This window comes from Odontomachus brunneus, unplaced genomic scaffold, assembly GCF_010583005.1.
Source record: "Odontomachus brunneus isolate Ranch 3 - 2012 unplaced genomic scaffold, Obru_v1 Obru_scaffold_072, whole genome shotgun sequence".
NCBI classification, from domain to species: Eukaryota; Metazoa; Arthropoda; class Insecta; order Hymenoptera; family Formicidae; genus Odontomachus; species Odontomachus brunneus.
In genome coordinates, this window is record NW_022639522.1 from 62,331 (window position 1) to 85,320 (window position 22,990).

At 44.6% G+C, this 22,990-nt stretch overlaps 2 protein-coding genes and 1 long non-coding RNA gene across 6 annotated transcripts; 2 read left to right on the forward strand and 1 right to left on the reverse strand.

Moving 5' to 3' along the window:
• The first annotated feature begins 210 nt into the window (after positions 1-210).
• LOC116846918 (rab11 family-interacting protein 4A-like) lies at positions 211-17,001 on the forward strand. Its single transcript, XM_032821307.1, has 9 exons — positions 211-767; positions 2,219-2,293; positions 4,363-4,401; positions 5,293-5,407; positions 13,532-13,696; positions 14,054-14,423; positions 14,803-14,948; positions 15,148-15,198; positions 15,327-17,001. Exons 1-9 carry the CDS (start codon positions 244-246, stop codon positions 15,447-15,449), a joined length of 1,608 nt encoding a protein of 535 aa, XP_032677198.1. The 5' UTR covers positions 211-243; the 3' UTR covers positions 15,450-17,001.
• LOC116846922 lies at positions 11,625-17,408 on the reverse strand. The gene is made up of 3 exons (XR_004378625.1): positions 17,260-17,408; positions 13,488-17,195; positions 11,625-11,639 (listed from the first exon to the last, which is right to left on the reverse strand). It is a non-coding gene; the product is annotated as an uncharacterized LOC116846922 (long non-coding RNA).
• A 164-nt stretch (positions 17,409-17,572) lies between these two features.
• LOC116846933 (USP6 N-terminal-like protein) lies at positions 17,573-22,990 on the forward strand. Of its 4 annotated transcripts, none has more exons than XM_032821343.1 (8): positions 17,573-18,186; positions 18,247-18,483; positions 18,713-19,036; positions 19,128-19,315; positions 19,681-19,841; positions 19,996-20,316; positions 20,638-20,773; positions 22,058-22,482. In XM_032821343.1, the coding sequence occupies exons 2-8, from the start codon at positions 18,332-18,334 to the stop codon at positions 22,480-22,482; spliced, it is 1,707 nt and encodes a 568-aa protein (XP_032677234.1). In that variant the 5' UTR covers positions 17,573-18,186; positions 18,247-18,331. The 4 variants fall into 4 exon arrangements, with proteins under 4 accessions (XP_032677234.1, XP_032677233.1, XP_032677235.1 ...); XM_032821342.1 differs by having other exon boundaries at positions 17,573-18,021; XM_032821344.1 differs by having other exon boundaries at positions 17,573-17,852.

Genomic DNA, 22,990 nt, shown 5'->3' on the forward strand with positions numbered 1-22,990 from the left:
CTCTCCACTTCTCACCTTCCTCCTCCAACTCCTTTTCTATTTCAGTTCCTTCGGAAACATTCGATAATCGCCGTAGCAGCGATACATATCCTCGCTTCCTCTTAATTATCGTCTCGCGACGCACTGTTTCAGAGTCGCCAAAAGTGTGATAGAAGGTGAGGCCGCGGATGAGAGCTCCTCCGCGTGGCCTCGCGAATCCTGGCTGGTGTGCAGCCGGCGAGCAAACTGGAACGATAACGAAGAATGGTGAGCTCCCGTACGCCTGGTGTCAACAACGTCACACCCGCTAATAACGCGGCCAATAACGAGGCCGACGAAGTGTCCTCGTCGCCCGACGGCGTCGACGCCGGCGTCGGGCTCGGCGAGGACGAGAGTCGCGTGAACGGCGGCCCTGAGAACGGCAGCGACGACGGTGTACGCCGCGGCAACGGTGACGGTGACGGTGACAGTGGTCGGGACGGTGGAGGCGACGACGGTGGCACTGCCAACGTCGGATGGAGTCAGAGCGGCCCACCGTCGCTCTCGATGTCGGTCGACCTGCACAATCTCGTGACGAGCACGAATCACCAGGACTCTGGTCGGTACTCGGTGAGTCCGGATCACGCTGGCGGCGCAACGCCCGCCGCCGCTGTCGTCAAGATTGGCTGCTACGACGAGGAGGAGAGCTACGAGGGCTTCGGCTCTGTCGAGGGCGACGCTGACGACGGCCCGGACTCGCCTGGTGGTAGCAGCTCCGCACCGTCGCCCACTGGTACCAGCTCTCGCAGGTGAGTGTTCGATCGAAATTGATTCTCGGGTTTGTCTTATTCCGAATTATCTTATTTCGAATTGTGAGTGTCAAGAGTTTCTGATGAATCAGCGATGTCAATGGAAACTGTCATATCAGGTCGAGTCTATAACTTGACATATAAAAATTAATGGTAACAGGTATTAAATATTTATCTTTCTTTCAAAGAGGATATTTACTTACCAAAAGAATCGACAATTTTTCCGCTGTCTATATGATCCGTTATTAATAATGATGAACATATTTGAACAGATTTGGCTGTATAGTTTCTATGTACGAAAAATTTGTAGAAAAGAAAAATAGAACACTTTTTGCGACTTGATCAAATAATTGGCTATTATTCTATTCTTCATTGTGATACTTTTACGGATCGTGAGCTACGCTTGGCTTTGAACGATTCCCCCGATTGTGCTTGGTTCGATCGCGCCTAATTTGATGTTCGTATAAAGGCGATTGAACATAATTTATATATTACTTATCGTTCTTCTCTATGCAATCGATATGGAAATAAGGTACGAGTATACCCGGAATTCGGAATCGCTTATACGGCTCTAATTTAGGCACGAAGAGAACAAAACCAGCTAGGCCTTTTATTACAGCCAATTGTTTCCTGCCGTTATTCGCTCGATATGTAACATTAGCCGGAATATAACAGATTACTTCCAAAGCTGAATATAACGGGGCGCATGTTAAAATCCATCATACCCAACTCGAAACATGTTCTTTCACATTACGCTGTACAATTTTACGTAAGAGTATAACGCACGTCGCATACAATGTCTATCAGCTTGGAACAATACCGACTGACTTGCTATCTGTATGCGCGAGTCACACGGGTTGCGTAATGATGGAAATATATTTTTACAGGCAGCTTGCGGTACTCACGATGTGCCGAAGGACTCGGTAGGAAGTGACGTGATTTCCTATTAACGGCGTTGCACTGTTACAGCGATGAAAACTCTCTCACGCGTATCTCAAGTTTAATTTAAAGAGCTAAACTAATGTACGATATATTTGGCATCCATCGTTCTAATACGCAAAACGAAAATTCTCAAAATTTTACAAAATTAAACATTTTTGTATAAGAGAATTTTAATACAGTTTCGAAAATGTGTCTGCATATAAGTACGCGCTAATAGGAAATCAGCTTTATAGCCAACGAAATTTGTACAATTATTTAGAAGGATTATTTAGCAATCCCAGAGATGTATTCCTTTCTAGGAACATTTCAAGGATTACGTGACCGCAGTCGAGAGATTCGACGGTGAAATATACGAATGTTTCATCGCCGCCAGTCACTGTGCGTGACGCGTAGCTCTTCGAGTCGCGAAACCAGTCGTTCGTCTCTGCTCCGACAAATTCTGCCGATGCGTAGAGCGAACTGAGTGAGTTCACTTCGTCGTTAACATTCGTATTCTCTTGACTTTGTAGAAATCCGAGGAGCCCAAACTCCACCGTTGGGAGACATTCCTGGTTGCGCACCTCGTTGCGGAGAACGCCCCCTTGGTAAGAGAAAAAGAGATAGAGAAAAGCAGAGAGCGCGTCAATATACACGGAAAAACAAGATATGATGCACATAACCAGAAATCTTTTTGTTGTGAGCAGCACACAACTATATCATCCTTGTTATCTTTGTGTAATGATAATGTATATGGTTAATATGACTCAGTTACTTTGGTACATCAACTATATCAATGTAGTTGCGCACTGAGAGAAAATTAGTTGCTTTCGACGTCAATTATACTCTTTTGTAATTTTAGCCACAAAAATAGTTAGAAAAACCATTAATTGTTTTACTAAGTGTTATTAGAAAGATGGTTCTTTTAATTATTTTTGTGATTAAGATCACAAGAAAGTATAGTTGACGCTAAAAGCAACTAGAATTTTCTCTCAGTGCGCGTAATCTGGTTGTGGCAACCACAAATTGGTTGGGATGACATTTACTACGGATATACTCTGGTTGAAATAACCAGATATCTTCCCTGCTGCAACGCCAATAACTCAGCAATTGCTATGTGACAGTGAGCACATAATTAGTTGTTTCGTATTTTACTACTGAAAGAAAATCTGGTTGGCACAACTGGATTCACGTGTGAGTCAACCTAACTATTTTCTCCGCGTGTATGTGTGCGCATACGCGCGCACGTAACTTCCCGTCCGGCGGAATTTCCGTCGGCGCTGAAAAAGCGCGCGACCAGACAATAACGCGACGTCGCGCCGCGCTGTTTCGCTCCGCGTGGTCGCGGCTTCATGGCGTGCGAAAAAAAGGATCTCGTGGGAAAGCGACGACTCACACGTACGTTGAACGACGCGTCCGCAACGTGTTGCGCGTTTACAGGCCCGCGAGATAAGGAAAGGCGCCCGCGAAATTTCACGAGGAGAGACGCGTCCGTAATCTCGCCGGTCGCATCTATTCGCGGCACACAGAATGACGGAAGCGAGTTCGCGCGGAACGTCGTTACCGAAACAATCGCTTCCTGCTCTCTCGAGCTAGAGGGGCTTGTTAGCGACAGTCGAAATATCAGGCCGAGACGGAGGGAACTCTTGCGTTACCGGCGCTCTCTCGGTAGTCGAGAGAGCCGGCCACTCGAATGCTCATAATGTATTCCTGTGCACGATGAGTATCCAAATTTATGATATAACTCTCTCTAATGATGGTAACTCCAACAGCTCGTTGAAATGCGCGTCGTCTGCGGGATATCCTGGGACGATTCCGACGCGCTAGAAACGTCAAAAGCTATTAAACGTGAATCGATCAGACTTTCTCGACAGTGCGGCATGTATTTAAGCGCGGAACGTCGATTACTCAGCGCTCGCCTTTCGATACACCCTGCATACTTTATACTACGGTACTTTGAGCCACGAGTGACTCCGACTCGACCTGGATCGTCGGATTTGATCAGTAATATGGCATAAGAGCATGTTTGATCGCTGTTTAACTGTCGTCTACGCTAAATGACGCTTGCGGTTCGCTACGGTTGATAAAAAATCGAGAGCTCTTTGCGGTACCGCGCGCATACGCATGTATGTACGCACGTGCGTGTGTACACGGGAAAGAAACTCGCGACTCGTGTAGCAAAGTGGAGCTTCTACGAAAACTCGGTGACGAGAAACGATATCTCTGCTATAGTGGTCGTAAACATTCATTTGAACATTCGGCTGCGTTAGAATTCAGTTGACATGACTAATTGACTGATTAGAAGTCTCTCTCTTTTTTACAGGAATTTTTATGTTTCTACCACAGACTTATAGCCGAATTTTCGTCTGATCCCCAGGCAGCGAAATCAGTTACACGAGCCGAGTATTTTTCCATACATGAAAAACATATATTCGCGTGCACGGTAAACGCGATTACTCAGCGTGGCCGTTTATAGAAACGCTGATTTGGCTTACGATTGCGACTACATTTGGCAGTGAAATTTGGCAGCGCGCGATGACCGCTAGAATACGTTCGAGAAATAGATGCGCATATAGATAAGAATTGGAGATATGATTCTATAAATAATTATTTCGAAATCTTAGGAATTACTACGCACATACAAATGCTGACACAAGTGTATTTTCGTTGTTTGCAGCTCGGGAAGAAAGAGGCTGAGCTCCAACGCGTTAGCGAGGTAAGAAAAGACGAACTTTGATGTCCCGTTGAGGTTTACGCTACGACCTTTCTATTTTCTTATTTTACTTTTCTATTTTATTCTTTTATTTTTGAGAGATTCTCGACACGCCTCTGACCGCCGGCGAGCTTCCTCGTGCGTGTCTCGGCAATTATTACGCTTGATTACTTCCCCTGCGATTTAATTGACGCGCACACGCGAGAGGAAGAGGGCGATCCGCGCAAAAGAAAAGAGTCTCGCTCGCCGACCGTAGGATGATGCCTTTGCACCGACGATAATAATAATTATTCCTCGGAGTCGCTCCTTTCACGGAACACGAATCGACGGACTTTCTAACGCGTGGGTGTGCTTCTTGCGTTACTCGTGTTCTACCCGACGATACACTTCGATATTCATATGTCCTTCTACAGTCGTCATCCGCGACGTGTCTTATCCGTTGGCGCCAAAGCGAGAAGCAATCGGCACCTATGTGCGCGACGACCAAAAATAAAAATAATAAGGAGAACGTACTGTTGCTTGAAATGAAAATCTTTGCAGCTATAGTTTTCATTAATTATTGTCAATTAGTTTTTTATACGAATTATTTCTCTTTGAAAAGATCTACATTTTTATTGAGGAAAACTGTTGCAAACAGAACTTATCCTTTTATTTTTCCAGTCCGAAATATCTAAATTCCCATCACGTGCTTAATTTTTTATTAAATATTGCTGAAAATTGACGAATATTTCGAATCGCGACAAGCTTGCTCTTGAAGCGATGACACGTTTTCTTTCTCGCGGTTATTGTTCGCGGTTGTTTAATATCACCTTTTGAGGACGATCGGAAGACTCCGTTTTCCAGTCCGTCACGCCTTCGCGGAATTCTAAGGAAGTTTTCTGACGACTTTTGCAGCCAGCTTTATCGCAGTGGCAGTTTCAACAGCTCGGGGATGGGCTCGAACTACGATCCCGCGGACGACGTGTACAGTGACGTATCTTTGGAGGACGTGATGGATCTCAGTCACAAAGTGAGTTACACTTTGCGTCTTTCGGCACATGTTATACTCGTACAGCCGTCTTGAATTGAGTGGTCAATCGCGTGAGGCAGCCTCTGCGCCTTTTCTCGCTCGTTCCATTCTGAAAAAGAGAAGAAACGTTAAAGAAGTGCGAGCAAAAAAGAATTCGCGTGCCACGCGAATGTAGTCGACGAAGGGGCAACACGAAAATTCGCTCGTCATTTTTTGAGCGAGACCGCCGATACAATCTGACTTGTAACCTCGTTCGGGGATCCTCCCGCGACAAAATTATCGGTCATTCGTCTCCAACCGAATGTCACACGCAACGTTAGGTATCGACGTCCCGTCGAGTCTTTGAAGGGATCGTCCGGAGTGTCGTCAATGTGCGCGTCGCGTTCTCGACAGTCGTATACCGGCGCATCTCGTTCAAATCATGACAGGAACCCTCAGGACAACCCTTACTATCCCTACTATCCGGCCGGCTACCCGCGGTGGCCGCCGTACGACCCTTGCGCCGCATATCACTATCATTCGGGCGCGTTTTACCCGACGGCGTCGCCGTATTGTACCCATCACGAAGTCGTGAAGGGGGAGACCGCGAGCTGGTGGTCCTGGTTTGCCATCCTGCTCCTCGTCTTCCTCGTAACCGGAATCTGGGTCGGAATTGTATGTTACCGCAAACTGTCCAACGATACTCGGCGCAAGATCGCCGTTTGGCTGGCGAGATTTCCGCTGCAGGTAATCGCGCCCGTCGTCTCCGCGTCCGCACCTTCACGGTCTCGTGAAGCACTTATTCGACCGTATAGTGAAAAAGAGAGAGAGAGAAAGAGGGAGAGAAACGCTGTTGGATAATTAACCTTGGATTATACACACTGACTCTCCATACTGAGAAAAAAATACACTGAATAAATAGTAAATGAATAAATAGTTACTATTTCTTAGATATTTTTGTGCAGTTTTAGATAGCCTGCTATTACATTTCTGAGAGAAGTATTGTCGGACTCGTGATATATTGCAAATCAGTGCAGCGACTAATTTCATTAATAAAAAACTTTCTTCATTAATGAAAAATATAATAATAATCGATAAGACAACTATGAGACTTGATTTCGTCGGTTGATTATATACAGTCGTTCGGTGATGTTAATTAGAGTTTAGTCATGTTATGTTTCTCTCGTCCACGGGAATAATCCAGGGTTAAATGGTTCGCGGTAGGTCTGGGAAAGACTTGCTTTTAATCGTTACGTTCCTTGACGCACGAGAACCGGCACTTCGGAGGAACGGATGGCCTTCCTGCGGAACGCAGCCGTAGAAGGCGGATCTCGTTGCTCGTTTGAGCAACCCATTCTCGAGAGAGAAGGACAAACAGAAACATAATGCAACTTTGCATTTCTTTTCGCCCACTTATGTATAGGGCTATAATCGCAGGGACAGAGTCCCATAGAATGGCTGCGCGATTGCCTCAAGGAAATCGCCCTGACCCTGTCATCCTTTCTCGACTCGTGCAGACCGCGGTGACGAGGACGGCCACGAGAGACACGACACAGAATTGTCGTCCTGCGAAGTTCCTCGAGTGCGCGTCCGCGAACAACGTCGGCGTGCGAAACGAGCAACAGAAAAGCGAGAATTATGGGCTCTCGCACGATGTTAGCGACGAGCTGCCCCCTTCTTCTTTTCCGTCATTGGCGAACATGGAAACAGAGACGTTCGTCAATACCGTCTACGCGGACGACGACGAAGATAAGGACGACGAAAGCGCTGAAAGTAACGACGATGCGATGAGAAGAGATATCGAGTACCAACCGATGAAAAAGCTTGATATTGCCGTAGGAACCGGAATTTGCGTCTCGAAATACGATCGTCGTGACGCGTAGTAGACAGAGCGATACAAGAAAGTTTATTACAATTGGAAAAATAATACTCTAAAATTTAGGAGATTGTAAAGACAATCTAAGTAAAATATAATTACGTGTGGACATTAATGAGAGCAAATATAAATACTTTTCGCGAAGGAAGATTAATTTAAGATTAAGGATATTTCTATAATGATAGTGGAAACCATACAAATTTCTTATGTGGAATTAATGTTTACAGTTTAATAAACTATTTTGTAGTTACTGCAACTAAAACCAAATTACGAGAGCTACATAAGAGTTATTATAAAGTTTTCGTAATCATTCAGTTTTGTTGCAATAACTACAAAATGATTTATTAAACCTATACATTCTACATACAAAACTGGCGTGATTGTCACTTATATAGTTGCCACTACCATATCACTTTTTCGGAATGTAAATGGCGCGTTTGATATTTGCCAAATTCGTTTTCGCATCGCATGGGAAAAATGTCAGGCCGGCGTAATTTCACGTAACGAGATAAATTAAGATATTTAAAAAATTCATATCTTAATTAAAAAAATATCCAGAAAAATATTTACAAGATATTAAATCATATTAAATTATTAAGAAAATGAAATGGTAAGAAGGTAAAGCTAAAAAAGTAAGATAAGAGATGAATGAAATGTATGATGTTTTGTGGAACATTGCAATGTTCCTGCAGATAAAACTAGAGCTTTTGCAAACTGTCGCGTTTGCATTATCAACGATTAAATCGCAGATACCGTCATAACGTCAGATCTCGTGGAAGTTATATCGGCCTGTCCCCGATGTGTCTGCTTTCTGCTATTTCTGGCATGCTGTGTATAACTCGCTTTCTTACCCCAATTTCGATAAATCTCGCGCAAGAAGGACAAACGACTGTCACAACGAACGCATACACGTATATAACAGATACGCAATGACGACGCCGCAACGGGTCGTCAATTAAATTGACAGGTTTGCACGCGTCCATGTAGAAGAAAAAGAAAATTCGCAGGGGAAGATACGAATTCGTTCGTATCACACATTCGAGCACGCGTTTACCATTTCGTCACGAGGAGAGAACGAAGGACAGCTCAATGGCGACGATTTTAACGGCGAGCCTGGCGAGATTCCAGCGCGTGGAAGTATGAATTGCCGTGGCGGCGATCAATCGAACCGACGAAGTTTACGAACCACAAGTCGCGCGATTTCGCAAGCGAAAATTCGTTGCCCGGCGCGACGCGCGGTCTCGCGCGCGGAAGAAAATGCGTCGCATGGCCTGTCCGATGCAATCTGCTGGTTTCGTCGGATGGCCGGGTTGGTCTTTCGTGAGTTTCCTGTTGATCGTTGGATGGGTTGCGTACTTGGTACACGAACTGTACGCGAGGAGAACACCAAGCGCATCTCCGAGCTGATCCACGACGACGGCGACGACGACGACGTCGGCGGCGGTGGCTCGGTAATGTAACACGCGATGAACGAATGCGAGAGACGTCGATTTCCACTGCTGACGCGAAATTGGTCGCGCGATTTCGCAACGTGAGCGTCCCCGGTTACATGACTTAATTTAGCGCGTGCGGAAGTAAATATAACACGGAACTTGCCAAAGGTAGATCTATGCGATCAGAAGAATTCGCCGGTAAGCAGCAGACGGGCGCTTCGCGAGTTTCCGAGACAGCACTGGTTACTGAGATTATGATCGACGATGCCGAGTCGATGTCTGGTCGTAATTACAATGGAAAAGTGATCAGGGGAAATCGGGTCCACTTGGCTCAAGTCATGTTGGTCGTACGGTTCGCGTATATGTGTGTATACAGTATGTATTAATTTATTATGTACCTGTTTATTTATTGTGGGAGAGACAGTGGGAAAAGAATGTTCCTTTCAAGACATGCTCATTATACTTTCAAAAAGTATTCATTAACAAATGTTCCTTTTTAAACATAGAAAAAGTATCTGTGTTGTAAAAGGAGCATTTTACTTGTCTCTCTCTCACGATAAATATAAAACGCACAGCCAACATGATCCTTGGGCCAACTTGACACGGTCTCCCTTACAGCTGCAGCAAATGAAATACATCGCGGAGTTTAACGATCTTAGAACAGGAGCGTTAGTTGGACGAAGGTAATGGAGCGTGACATGTCCGCTGGGGTGGAAATTAGATTTCGCGACGTGATCTTCAATGATGAGAACGACGATGACGATGACGCGCGACGATGATTAATAGCGAGCCCTGAGCGGGGACGCTCTGCGTCAAGTACAATAATTAACGTGTAACGTGCATGTGCGCGCATCGTGCTCCTTATGTAAATGTGCGATGCGCGAGATAAACGTGCACGACTCGTCGGTACTTCGACGTGCTACGTACGCCTCGCAATCGCTGACACACTTGCGGTGATGTAACGGGCAGCGGCGGACGTTATCGTCTCGGAGGACGCGCGTTAGTCTGGAAAGCGTTTACCGACCACAGCGGCGAGCGTCGGCGCGAGACGTTCTCGCGTTCTCATCGCGAATTAAATTTGCAACGTGGCTGCAATAATGCGTCAGGGGCATGTGTCGTTTATCGGCGAGCACTTATCGAGCGCTATTGACATTTGCCTGGCATCGCGTTCTGGTTCTGCAGACGTATAACTTCCATCAGTGACTGCATCTCATTTTTCCTGATCTAACGTATCAAATACGTTAACTGTCATGGGAGTTACCGAGATTATAATTATAATGCGTTTTATTAATTCACTCATAAAGTGCAACTTTCTCTCTCTCTCTCTCTCTCTCTCTCTCTCTCTCTCTCTCTTTATATATATATATATATATATATATATATATATATATATGTGTATATATATAATAAATATTAACAAATGAAAATTTCTTATTTTACATCTTACATCTTGTGTCAGCCTTTGATGTCTTTTTCTTTCTCTCTAATTGATAACAAATTACATATACAGCAATAGAGAGCCAATGAAACGACTTACGGAATATATACATCGTGAATTGCATTTAATTACCATATCTTTGGTGATTCAAATTTCATTCGAGCGTTGAAACACTCAATGGAAATCAGTGTAACAATCAACGTGTTAATATATAAGAAGATTATCCTGTCCAATTCAAATTAGTTCAATTCAGAAATCGGAAATTGCAATTCTTGAAAGAGAGAAGAAAGAGAGAAAATATGTCGCGTCTGTCTCGAACGAGATGCAACACCGACGAGTTCTACTTCTTGAGTCCGCGGCTAAATGCGAACACCAACTTCGCGCATTCACCGTCTCGGAGTAACGCGCTGAAGCGAGTGTTACCCGTCGATATCCATATGGCGATAAAGGAAGACCCGCGCCGCCCGCCGCGTCACCGACGTTTTCCTCGCTCGGAAATGTCGCGGTCGCGAGGAGAGGAAGGCGGTAAGGGCGCGTTAGAGTATGTTCGACGTAACACGTTTGACTGGCGCGGAGTTAGTCGGGACGCGGTATGGAGCGCACAAATAGCTCGGCGGCGACTACTCCCCAGACTCCCGGCCCGCGGTGGGCGATCGGATTGTGTGAGAGAGAGAGAGAAAGAGAGAGAGAGAAAGATAGAAAGATAGAGAAAGAGAGAGAGACGAACATACATACATACGTACGAAGGCACGAGCGAACGAACGAACGAACGAACGAACGAACGAACGAACGAACGGACGAGCAGACCTGGGACGGACTTGGAATATATTCCTGGCGCGTCGAGTCGCGTAGAACGCGGCGGAGGAAGTGCGCGTGTCCCTCGCGCGTGAAGGAAGCCGGGCGGTCCCGAGGCGCCTTTTCGATGCGTATTATCGCGGCGCGGCCGCACGTCGCGACGGAGGCGGCGACGGCGACGGCGACGACGACGACGTTGAAGACGGTGACAGTGACAACAACAACGACGTCGACGACGGAGACGAAGAAAGCAAGAGAGTTGGCGACGGAGTTCGCGCGGGGATGACGAGTGCGCTCGCGATATGGGCGATGACGTGACGCGATAGACGCAACGACGACGAAGACGATCCGGGGAGCAACGAGAGCGACAAACGCACGCGATGGAGCTGAACTTTTGCGAGGAAACGACGGACTCGAGCGATCGCACGTCTTCCGGGGAGGGGCCGTCGTCCGTACCCGGCGCCGGCCTCGAGTACGACCTATGGGAGGGCCAGTTCCAATTTGTGGGACAGCATCAGTCGTCGTCACCGCCAGCGCAGCGGTGCGATCGACCGTCGACTCGTCGCCGCGGGTCCCGGCTCACCGAGCAAGTAAGAGGCCAAAGAGAGCGACTGCGTGCGGCGGGAAGTTCATCGCGGTGTCATTGGAATTTGCATTTTGACACTCGCTGATGTTCGCTTTGAATTCTCTTTGACATCCTTTTTTCATTTCCTAGAATAAAAAATAAAAATAAACTTTACTCACGACGCGGTTACATGATTGCTCTCGCATACGAACGCAGAGATTATCTTCGTGTAGTAATAACGACGGAATATGAACCGGAGATGTGCGAATCTTCGTGAGAGAGTGAGCGAGAAGATGTAAACACTCTTAGAAATGTATTGTGGACCTCATAGAACGACATGTGATTGCGTTCTCTCGATAGAAGAACTCGATATGTGTTAATTTCTCCGACAAAAAGTGAACCTCATTGACATTACTGAGTAATACGTGGTTTCTTTCCGTGGGGGTCACATTAATATAGACTATGCGTCATCTTTGCCAAGAGGCATCGACTGGTCGAAACGACGCATTTCGTACGTTGCTGCGTCTGTCAGAGCGGATGTATTCAAACCATGAGAACGACAAAACGAACACTTTTTTTTCTCCAAATGAATTATCACTTATCAAGACTATCGCACGGTTCCTTTGATCGAAATGATGAAACGCGGAATATGTTTACTTCCCTCGTGAGGACTTCATATGTCTAGTCTAATCGCATTAGATACTTCGCGCTGCTTCGAAAAACGTATACGTGGCTTATTCTAATTATTGGAAAACGTCCTACTGGGAATCGCAAGAAGTCGAGTCGAGCGATATTGTATCTGACTTGTTATCCAATAACCGCCGCCGTCTTTATCGCTAACGATATTCCTCGATAATTTAAGGTGCTGGCTCAAGTGAGATAACCGCGAGGTATATCCGTGCAGCGGCAAATTGAAAAGACGTAATATATACGCTCTTCTTACTGTTCGTACAGATCATCCGAACGAAAAGCCGTAGAATTATCGTAGCGAGGTTCCATTCAATCGTACTTGTAACAATCGTGCCATGACGCTCTGGCAAAATTATTCGTAGAAATTTATCACAGTCACTTTGATTGTGGCATCGATAAATGCAACATTACACGTGGTTGTTGAATTATAAGTTAATTATACATAATTATACGCGCTAAAATCTTGTTCCGATAATTCAACAGCTTTTGTCACATGAGACTACGTGAAAAGTGATAGTTTCGCAGTACTATTGCTTTTCAGAAAAGCGCGCTCGACTATGCGTCTAGAATATTCATACAATATATTATTATGTTATCTGTGGGAAGGCCGCGAACAGTATCCTGTTCACTCCCATTGATAGTCGCGGCAGCGTGGGCACGCGCGCAAGAGCTACTCTTAAACGGCATACGCGTTTCCTTCAATACACTTTCTCCGCGCAATTCCGCGCCCACGTAGCAGCAGTACGCGTTTACACGGGCGCTGATCGACGTGGGATTTATTTACATCCCTGAGCAGCGGTTCGTGACCGGCCTTACGGCGGCCGGCACCCTGTGGATCTTGAAATTTTTCTCTGTAACGGAACACACGGTAGAATACATGTAAAAATAACATATATTCGCGGCTTCTATTAGAAAAAAAATATACTTTTTAAAAATACTCTCTGGAATTCAGCGAGAATTGCGCAGAGGCGAGAATTTATCGAGTATAGCTGATGTCTTAAACTGACAACTTCGATTTGATATTAGGTTGGTACAAAAGATTTATTCTCGTAGGAAGTTGGATATTAGAAGGAAAATGGAAAAATGGGAAGTCATTAGATGTAAGAAAAATATTATATTGATCTCATTCATTTTATACGTAGTAATAATTAATCTTTCGAGATTGGATAATTTTTGTTTTGTATTTTATTTGACAAACACGACAAATCTTTTACACCAATCTAACACATTGACGTGGGATCGTTGAAAATAATTTAGATTATAGAGTATGAGTTCTGAAGTGTAACGTGATCGAGATTACTCACTATGTTTCACGAAACGTTAAACTTCTCTTCTTCGTATGCTGCAGGTTCAAATGATCCAAGAGCAGATGCATGCTTTGGTGGATACTAAGTCGGTCGGTGAGGAGAGGTATGCTCGAGCGAAGCAGGAGAATGCGACGTTACAGGCGCGCATATTGATGCTCGAGGAAGCGGCCAAAGATGCGGAAACGAGAGCAGAGGAGAGGCTTCAAGTAGGTGTCTCACCCGTATCCTGTAACGTCGTGTTCAATTAATTGCGAATAAAGATAGCGGTGAAAAACCGGGATAAGATAACAGGATAAATCTCTTTCCGTCGCGTTGACTTTAAACACAAAATCGTGTTTACAGAAAGAGATTTACAAGTCACAGATTGTTTTATAATCCACGCTCCAGTCGAGAGTCTGAAAAAGTGAAAGGTGCTGTAACAAGACTAATTGCGACTACGACTTGGAAAAATTTCACGCAAATGAGACTCTGTTTCGAATTCCATGCGTTGGCAGTTTTAACTTAAGTTAACAAAATTTAAGTTAAGAAAATATTTGCAGTACTTTTTTCTTAATCTTTCACAGGCTGAGCAACGAAGGCATCGAGAATGGGCGTGTCGTTTGGAACGCGAGCGCCAGTTACAGCTAGAGAACTATGCGATCAAGCTGCAAGCGGTGGAGCTGGACAGCTCTAGTCTACGAGACGAGATCGCGCGAGTTCGCGAACAGCTAGAGAGAGCGCGGACAGATAAGACGCGGCTCGAGAACGATCTGCAGGAGGCCAGGAGGGAAACAGACGCTGCGCGCGAAAGTGAACGCCACGCGGTGAGCCGAGCGAACGAGGCTCATCATCTGCTCGAAGCCATGAGAGAGGAACTTTCCTTGCACACCGAGGATCAACAGAGACTCGAGGAACTGGTGCAGCAGGTGGCTCAGCTTCAAGCTCGTAATAAGAGTACGTTCACCGTTATAGTTGCGTGTGTTTAAACCAAATAACGCGAGCCTCTCCTCTGATTTCTATTGACGTTCGGATATTTTTGCTGTGAAACACGTAGCTTACATTAACAAGAACTAAATGAATACAATTGTGATGACAAATGAATGGATATAAATAAATATAAAATATCTATGGCTTTTAAAATTAAAATAAATTTGTGACTTTTAAAATCAAAACCAAATTTCGACGAAGTGATGAAGTTGAAATAAATTTCTAATCTGTAATTACATAAGGTTATATTGCCTAGTAGTAAATCATGCAATTTAACACAGTAGAAAGATTAACTTATCTTCTTGATAGCTGATCATGTTGTAACATCTTGCACATGATTTCGCAGGTTTGGAAGAATCTCGGGACGAACTACAGGCCGCTGCAGCGTTGCAAGCAGGTCGTGAACTTTTAATGTTAAATCCTTGCAATAACAGCGCCGAGAAGGGACCTAGTCTCGCCGTAGAGCTGTTAGCCGGCATGAATCCAGATCAGGTACTCTATCCTTGTCGTAATGTCAGATCGATTAGAAAGTCTAATTTTCTATAACAATTTATCGATTAGTGGTGAATAGAGCATAATGAGTCACCTGCTAATCCATTGTACTACTGGCGCTATCGTCGTTTGATACAGTGACTGGTTAGCGATCGCGAATAACCACCTCATTAACGCCGACTTTCTAATCGTTTCACAGATAGACGGCCAAAGATTCGAGGAATTCGGCGAACTGTGCACGATGGCTGAGGTATGTATCACAAGTTAAATCGGATGAAATCAAGTTGAATCAAATGAAGTAAAAAAGTTAGTCCGAAATTTCACCAATCGCTGCGTTCTCAGAGCAACTCTGAGTAAATCATTGTTATTGTATTGCAGATGAAGCAGGCATTGAAGGAACAGCAAGAAGTGAATACACAGTTGAGAACGTACATCGACGGGATCCTGCTGAACATTGTGGAGAATTATCCCCAATTGCTGGAGGTGAAGCAAACGCACTGAAACGTAGCGCATGTAGAGAGCCTATTATCCTCGAATCCTATACTCCGACACTTTCCGAGGCGGTTGTACGTTAACTCTCCTCGTCGAGTCAACGGAGGAGATCGAGTACTCTGCTTCGAATACTCCCGGCCGATATACATTTCTATTTTATATAACAATGTTTTTTAATACGAAATTCTGTCAGCGCGAAAGAGGTAGAGAGCGCGTCGGATTCGTTCGCGGAGGGAAGTCAATTTTAACCAGAAGCCATCTGTTACTTGATCAAATGTCAAGTTGATGCCCGAGCGACACGAGAGAGCCTAAGAAACGTCGGGAGGATGTTTAATGAACCGGGCCGTCCTCTAGATCTCTCTCGACGACATCTCCTTGATCCTCGCGTCGTTCAGGATCGGAATGTGTACTCGTTTTAAAATCCGCCCGATGAGCGACGACGACGTTGACGAGTTAACTCCAGCTCTGTAGTGCTATTTGCAAACACATAGCTTGAAACGGAAACTAATTCGAGATGCGTGTTTTTAGATCGCTCTGCATAGCAGTCTTTATCCCACCGCATCGTGCGCGTAGATTGATCAATTTTTTTTGTTAATATTTCGATAATTGTCGCGTAGTTCCTCTACAAAATAGCGGAGGATTTTTCTACTTAAATTCTACAAGTTCTACTTGTTACAAAGGGTCGAACATCTAGAAAATCTAGCCAGTTTGCACTGAGAAAGTAATATTTGGAAATTTATTTGCGGGATATAAAGTTTATTCATAGAAATAAATTTTATATCCCACAGATAAATATTCAAGTAATTCTTCTTTTTCTCTTTCTCTCTCTCAGTGTATGTACATCACTTTTACATACATATACTAAGAAAAAAACACTTGAAAATTTATTTGTGGGATATAAAGTTTACTCACAAAAATAAATTTTATTTCACAGAATTAAACTTTATATATCCCATAAGTAAGTGTTCAAGTAGTTTCTCCCAGTGCGTATAAATCATTCTCATATATATGTGTTGAGAAAAAATACTTGAAAATTTGTAGAGTATAAAGTTTATTTCACAGAAATATTTCTGTGAAATAAACTTTATACTCTACAAATTTTCAAGTATTTTTATTCTCAGGGTACATTTTACATTATATGCACCATACATATATGCAATACACATCGTCTCCTCGGATTTCGATTCGTGCCGATTAATCACTGCCGCAATCACAAGTTTTTACCGCGAGTCAACGTTGGTCGTTACCAGGGCGGTGAACGAATCTCGATCACGTTAAGTTTTTTCTTCGATTGTATTGCCGTCGAATAGCTTGTTAAAAGAGTTACCTAGGTGAATACGATACACGCGATATGTGACAATGGAGTTTACATGACTGTGCGATGTGTCACGAGAGCTGTGATGCGTTTATAGAGTACCTTTTAAATTAAAATTTAGTGTCGCAACACACACACATACGACACACAACCAAGACATACCTATAATTATATAGGTGGAAATCTTGTATTCTAGGTCTTTATACCGAAAGTTAGTAAAATTCTAATTAAATGGTTATATTTTGATACTCGTTGTTCTTCCTCCTTCCCTTCTCTGCCATTCAGCCACACTGTGTGAAACAAATGATTATTCAACTCACCGGAGGTGATATCGTTTGGAGACAAAACGGCACGATCTTTCTTGTTGGCTTTCCGATCCATCGTCAAGTTGCGTTATTCGAGAGAGTTCTTGCAAGACACACCTTTGCCAAGATTCTAAACTGCAAAGCGTCGTTTTTGTGGTTAGATCAAGTATCAATCTGAAAATAAAATAATTTGACTCACCAGGGAGGTCGTAGCGTTTGGAGACAACACGGCATGATTTTTCTCGTTGGATTTTTAATCCACCAGCGAGTCGTATCATTCGAAGAAGAATCCGTCCAACACATTTGTCGACGTCGTACTAAAGTATCATTTTTGCGGTTATTTCAAATATCAGTTATTTCAAATGTAGCCCCAAATTGCCGCTACGAGACGCCACCATCCGCGATAAAAAAAACGAGGTAGTAGTACGAGTCAACGGCAGGTCAAACGTGCCTCATTTTCCTAGTAGTAGGACTCGACGGCGAAGCGGACGACCTGTTCCCTGTCAAATAAGACGGGACTCCGTAGCAGGTCAAAAGATTCATTATTTGTTCTCATCTGCGCGATTCGACTCGAGCAGCTGTTTGTGACTCTTCTCAGACTTTTCGCCAGCGATTACGGAAGTTTTGGCCGATGCATGTTGGCGAAGTTAAACCGCGGTAGCGCCGCGAGAGCACGCCAGGCTCGCGTTGGAAGGCTCGCGGTGTCCTTCTGCGGATCCTCGAGGAGGAGTAACGAGGCGAGCGGCCAAGGAGTTCAAATGTTGTGTCGCGTGTATCGCCTGCGCCTAGCTAGTAAGAAACCGGACAAATCCATCGCGAGCTCTTTCGGCCTCATCGCTACGCGTTAAGTGTATGCGTGTTCCGCTGCGCTGCACCTGCCAGTCAGTTCGCACCTCGAATTTCATGATTTAACCACGAAATCTGTTACGCTCCAGGCGGCGCGAATGCCGAGAGGACACACGTAATTCCAACATTGCTTCATTATATCATGTATTCCGCTTGTAACGGAACGTTTTCCGACACGTTTGACAGTTTCGAGTGCGCGGACACGTTCTGAGCTCAGCTGTAGTTTGTGCAACTCTTGGTTGTTTGAATCATTTGGCCCTGCATTATCAGAGACATCCGTGTAAGGCCTACTAAACTGCTCCCACCTGTGAGATATACCAATGTCCTTTTGTGTTTGCAGATGCAGCTACATGCTTAGATGCAGGTAGAGAAGTTCATTAACAAAACGGCATGCTTGTAAGTGTGGCCGCGCACTGTCACGTGGGATGAATGAGGAAGAACTATTGAAACGGTCTGCCGCAGAGCGCGATAGGATTTTCAGCTGCTATGACCGCGGTAGGGAAGGAGCTGAGATTGATCCCTGGGAGGATCCTGCCTACGAGGTCTACCATACTACAGACAGATATGGATTTATACAGTGTGTATTTGTGTTCATTTAGAATTACAATAATATTGGCTGCTTTCAGCAAGGGAAGCTACTGTATAAAATTCATGAATCTAATTAGTATATGCTCTTAATCTTGGCTGAATTTAAGAGTATACACTAGTCAGATTCACAAGTTTTGCAACAGTTGCAAAGTAACTTCCTCTGCTGGACACAGCCATTGAGTTACAATGTATTTATTAACAATTTCTTTCTCCCACAGCGATAAGAGATTACCACAGAAGCCGGATCCGTACGAGGTCAAGCTGCATCATGTGGAGATGGAGAGACTGAAAAAATGGGAGAAGATGACAAAGCAATGGGACAGTGCCTCGACCAAGGAGAAGCTGCGGCGTAGGATATACAAAGGGATTCCCAACAGATTTCGCGGACAAGTATGGTCTCTCCTTCTAGGGATCAAGAATCTAAAGAAGGAGCAAGCAGGCAAATATGAGGAGATGCTGCAGTTGGCCCGTCAATGGTCTACGGAGATAAGACAAATCGATGCCGACGTTGCAAGACAATACAGAGATCACATTAACTATAGGTACGTGTGTATATGATATGAGCAGATATGAACTTATCAGCAGGCGCGTATCTGAAAAAAATTGATTTATTTATTATCATTATTCTTTCAGGGAGAGATATAGCATAAAGCAGAAGTCCATGTTCTATGTACTGGCTGCCTATAGTATGTACAACATGGAAGTAGGATATTGCCAAGGAATGTCCGTGCTAGCTGGTTTGCTGCTGCTCTACATGGATGAGGAGGACGCGTTTTGGGGCCTTTCTGTGTTACTCGCCGACAAAAAATATAGCATGCACGGTCGGGCTCTCTCTTATAGCAAATAATTCCTTAGCGACGCGTGTTCACTCCCTTTACGGGCGACGTTATATTTTCTTTCTCGCTCTGAAGGGAGGAATATCGATTGTCTAGTTATTGCCCATAAGTTCGTGAATGCGGGTAAGTTGCAAGAACGAAAGCTTATCGATGACAAAAAGATCCGTTCGTCGTTCCCGTGTAAATTTATCACACGGGCGGGGGAAAAAAAACGCATGCACAATATAACCGCATGAATGTGAAAGGTCAAGTCACAAGCGTGTTTACAAACTTCCGGGCGATATTGACATTTAACGTATCGAGCGTATCGAGTGTGTATTTGCGCGCGCAATAACGTACTTTTATTGTAGGCTTCTACGTGGATGGTTTTCCAAAATTGAACCGATTCATAGAGCACCATGACAAAATAATGAACAAATTTCTGCCGAAGCTGAAACGGAAGCTGGACAAGTGCGGCTGCGACTCTATATTATACGCGTTGAAGTGGTTTTTTGTTGTCTTTCAGGAGAGAGTAAGTTCTTCTATTTTCTCTTCATCTTCCGTTTCCTCACGTGAATCTTTTTTTCTCTTATACGGTACCGCTCCTTTCTCGCGGAGGAGAATTTTCGGCGACGCGAATTCTCGGCATTTAATTCTCGATACACATGAATGATACTGTCCCGCAGACACCCGTTAGTCTCGGCCTCCGCATTTGGGATATCTTTCTGTTGGACGGCGACCGTATATTGCCAGCCATGGCATATACTGTGATGAAGCTGCATAAGCGCTTCCTAATACCGATGGAAAGCCTCGACGAGTTCTGCAACTACCTGCAAATCAAGCTAGAGAAGGATTTCTACTTCGACGACGACACCGTGATCAGCACGATGGAACGCAGTACGGAGGAGCTAAAGCGTGCCAAATTAGACTATCCGGGCCCGCCGTTGCCACACGAGCTACCGCGTTTCCCATTCGGCACTTTCAAGGAACCCTCTTTTACCAGCAAGGTGAAACATTTGTACGCTGAAAACATAAAGATATGAGTTAGAAGGATTCATCATTTTCTGCAATAAATTTTTTCGAAAACGGAGAGACGTCTTGAGTCGCGTGAGTTTTATTTTAGACATCTGACTCATCTTTTTATGAGAATTCTGATCGGCTATATTAGTTACCGGGCACTCGTATTAGTCACTGCAACTCTCGATGTATTTTTTTTGCAGTATGTCGATTGTGCGCTGAATGATGCATTCCTTTCTGTATCACGATATTCCTGTTTTCGATAGCAATTTCACTAGACGCGATAGGCTTATGTCCGTTTCGTTTGTCAGGTTGGAAGGCGCAGCGAGGAATTTAGTGAGGCTCAGCATGTAATGCGAGAGTCTGTGGCGCAGCGCAGGGACATGGCGCTGATTGACGACGGCAGGGAAAGTACTACACCCGTCGAGCCGACCAGCGGCCTTGGCGGTGAGTTTAGAGTTAGCCACGAAACGTTACACGACACTAGCACGGACAGTATGTCGCGCGGCGAGCGTAGCAACGACGATGCCGAGGATGACGACGCCGTGAGCGACGCCGACGATGATTCGGCCATTTGGACAAAAATTACCCATAGCACTAGATTGTAAGCGAGAGAGGCGATGGTGGTTGTCGCCTCGCGATCGACTTCCTGCCCGCAAAGTTCTTGCTCAAACGACATTCGATATGTCGAACGTAGGTCTGTAGGGAACTCTTTTTTTCCTAGAAAGCCTTTGCCAGATGTAAGCCTTCGAAGATATCTTTAGCGAGATAATACGTTCCGTAAGGTAGCATTGTAAGATAGTTATCATGTACGATAACAACAAAAGCGGCCTGCGTCCCGCGTGCGGGAACGCATCGACGCGTGTGAGTACCGGTGGATATTTTTTTAAAATAGTGTTCGACGGTGTTCAGCTGCGATTGTGCTCTGGATCGTGAAGCGGCATTTAGTCGGAACTTCAAAATGATGGTTCCCGACGAGTCACGTCCGTGGCGGCGCGTGTACGCTTCGCTTTCAGATGCGCCTCTCGCGAAAGAAGTATCCGTCAATGAGTTTCTACGATGAATTTCTTCTCGTTTCTGCATTCATATGTTTATATTCAATAAACGTTGCAAAATCGACCAAGCCAAGCCTTGTATAATTTAGCGCAACCCGCTCTGTCATTTCTGCACAATTCTGTGCGAAATTGAGATAAGATATCCAACCTTATCATTGCAAGTCGACCACGCTTTTCCGGACATTGTGTGAATAAGCGATACAACTGGTGAAAATAAGCAATACTATTATTTTTTTCGTAAAACGTAAATACGTACTTCTTACTAAACTCACTGTCCATCTTTCGAATACTGTGACCAGCTCATGTATTCGAAATTTATATTTTTCGTTCGAAATTTATATTTTTTATCTTGAAAATCTCAATTTTATACGTTAAAATTGTTACGCGTGAAACATTCGTCTAGTTTCCATTCTTATCTTCACTTTTGGAAAGTAAATATTACACATATTTGTCTTCATACATCAAGCATCATATATGTGTTTCGTATTATCATCGTATTGTCATATTATCTTAGTTTTTAGCGCTTAAAAACAGTAATTTTGAATAAGTCGGGCATCTTCGCACTATTCTACATTTCAATAGATACTCAGTACATCGGATCCACGCATATATACATTGCGTTCAAAAATGATTGTTCAAAAACGCGTCTCTAATATGGGTTTATCTGTGTTCGCAGGGAGCAAATTTTCATTTGATCCAAGTCTGGACGATGGCGCGTCTCCTAATGGTTCTCGTCGGTCGCTAGCCGAAACGTCAGTAACGTCAACGGCGGATCTGTCGGTCTTCAGTTCGGCGACACGTTCTCAGGCGCTGGACAATAGCCTCGACACGCAGAGTAATATTTCGAACGCGAGCTCGGGCAGCGGCGGTCTGCCGACGCCGCGGGCGACGCCGCATCAGCCCAGTCCGGATGTGGTTCGTATCTACGTGCCGTACGCTTCGCCGGCGGCCTCTTTCAAAGACGATTTGCCGCGCACGCTACCGCGCTCGCTCGACACCAACAAGATCCGTATTCGCGTTGACCCAGACAAGACTCCGATCGTGGAGAACTTGAAACCGTTCTCGTTGGAGAGTCCGGAGGTAGAACTGGACTTGAAGTAACAAGCCACGAGTGAGTTAGTCGCCGGGAAGAACACACGGAGATTCCTTGTCGAGTAGACCGAGACAATGAAGTTCGAATATAAGCCATGAGTTAGTGATTCGGTGTACGGGGCGTCCTGGAAGTCGCGCTTTTTCAACCGTGAAGATCGGCTGGGTTTCATCCCGCGAAGAGATCTTGGTTTTTTTGAATTGTCGTAAAATTTTGGCGCATCTGCGCACGAAACCGTGTTCTCTAAAATAAATAACAAAGATCATCGATTCGGTGGAATTCTTCGAATCTCGTTTCGATGGAGGATCGGTTGAAAGGCTTGATCACTGAGAATCTATTCACGATCTGAAACAAAGTTCGAGTCAGTCAAGATCTAATTTGACATAAATATGCTTCGTCTTATGTAGAGATGCAGTTCTCCTTTATAATTATATTACGTTTGAATATTACCGTCGTGAAAAATAGTATTTGGTAATATTCCGATTTGTAACACAAAATATATATTTTTTTAACATTTTA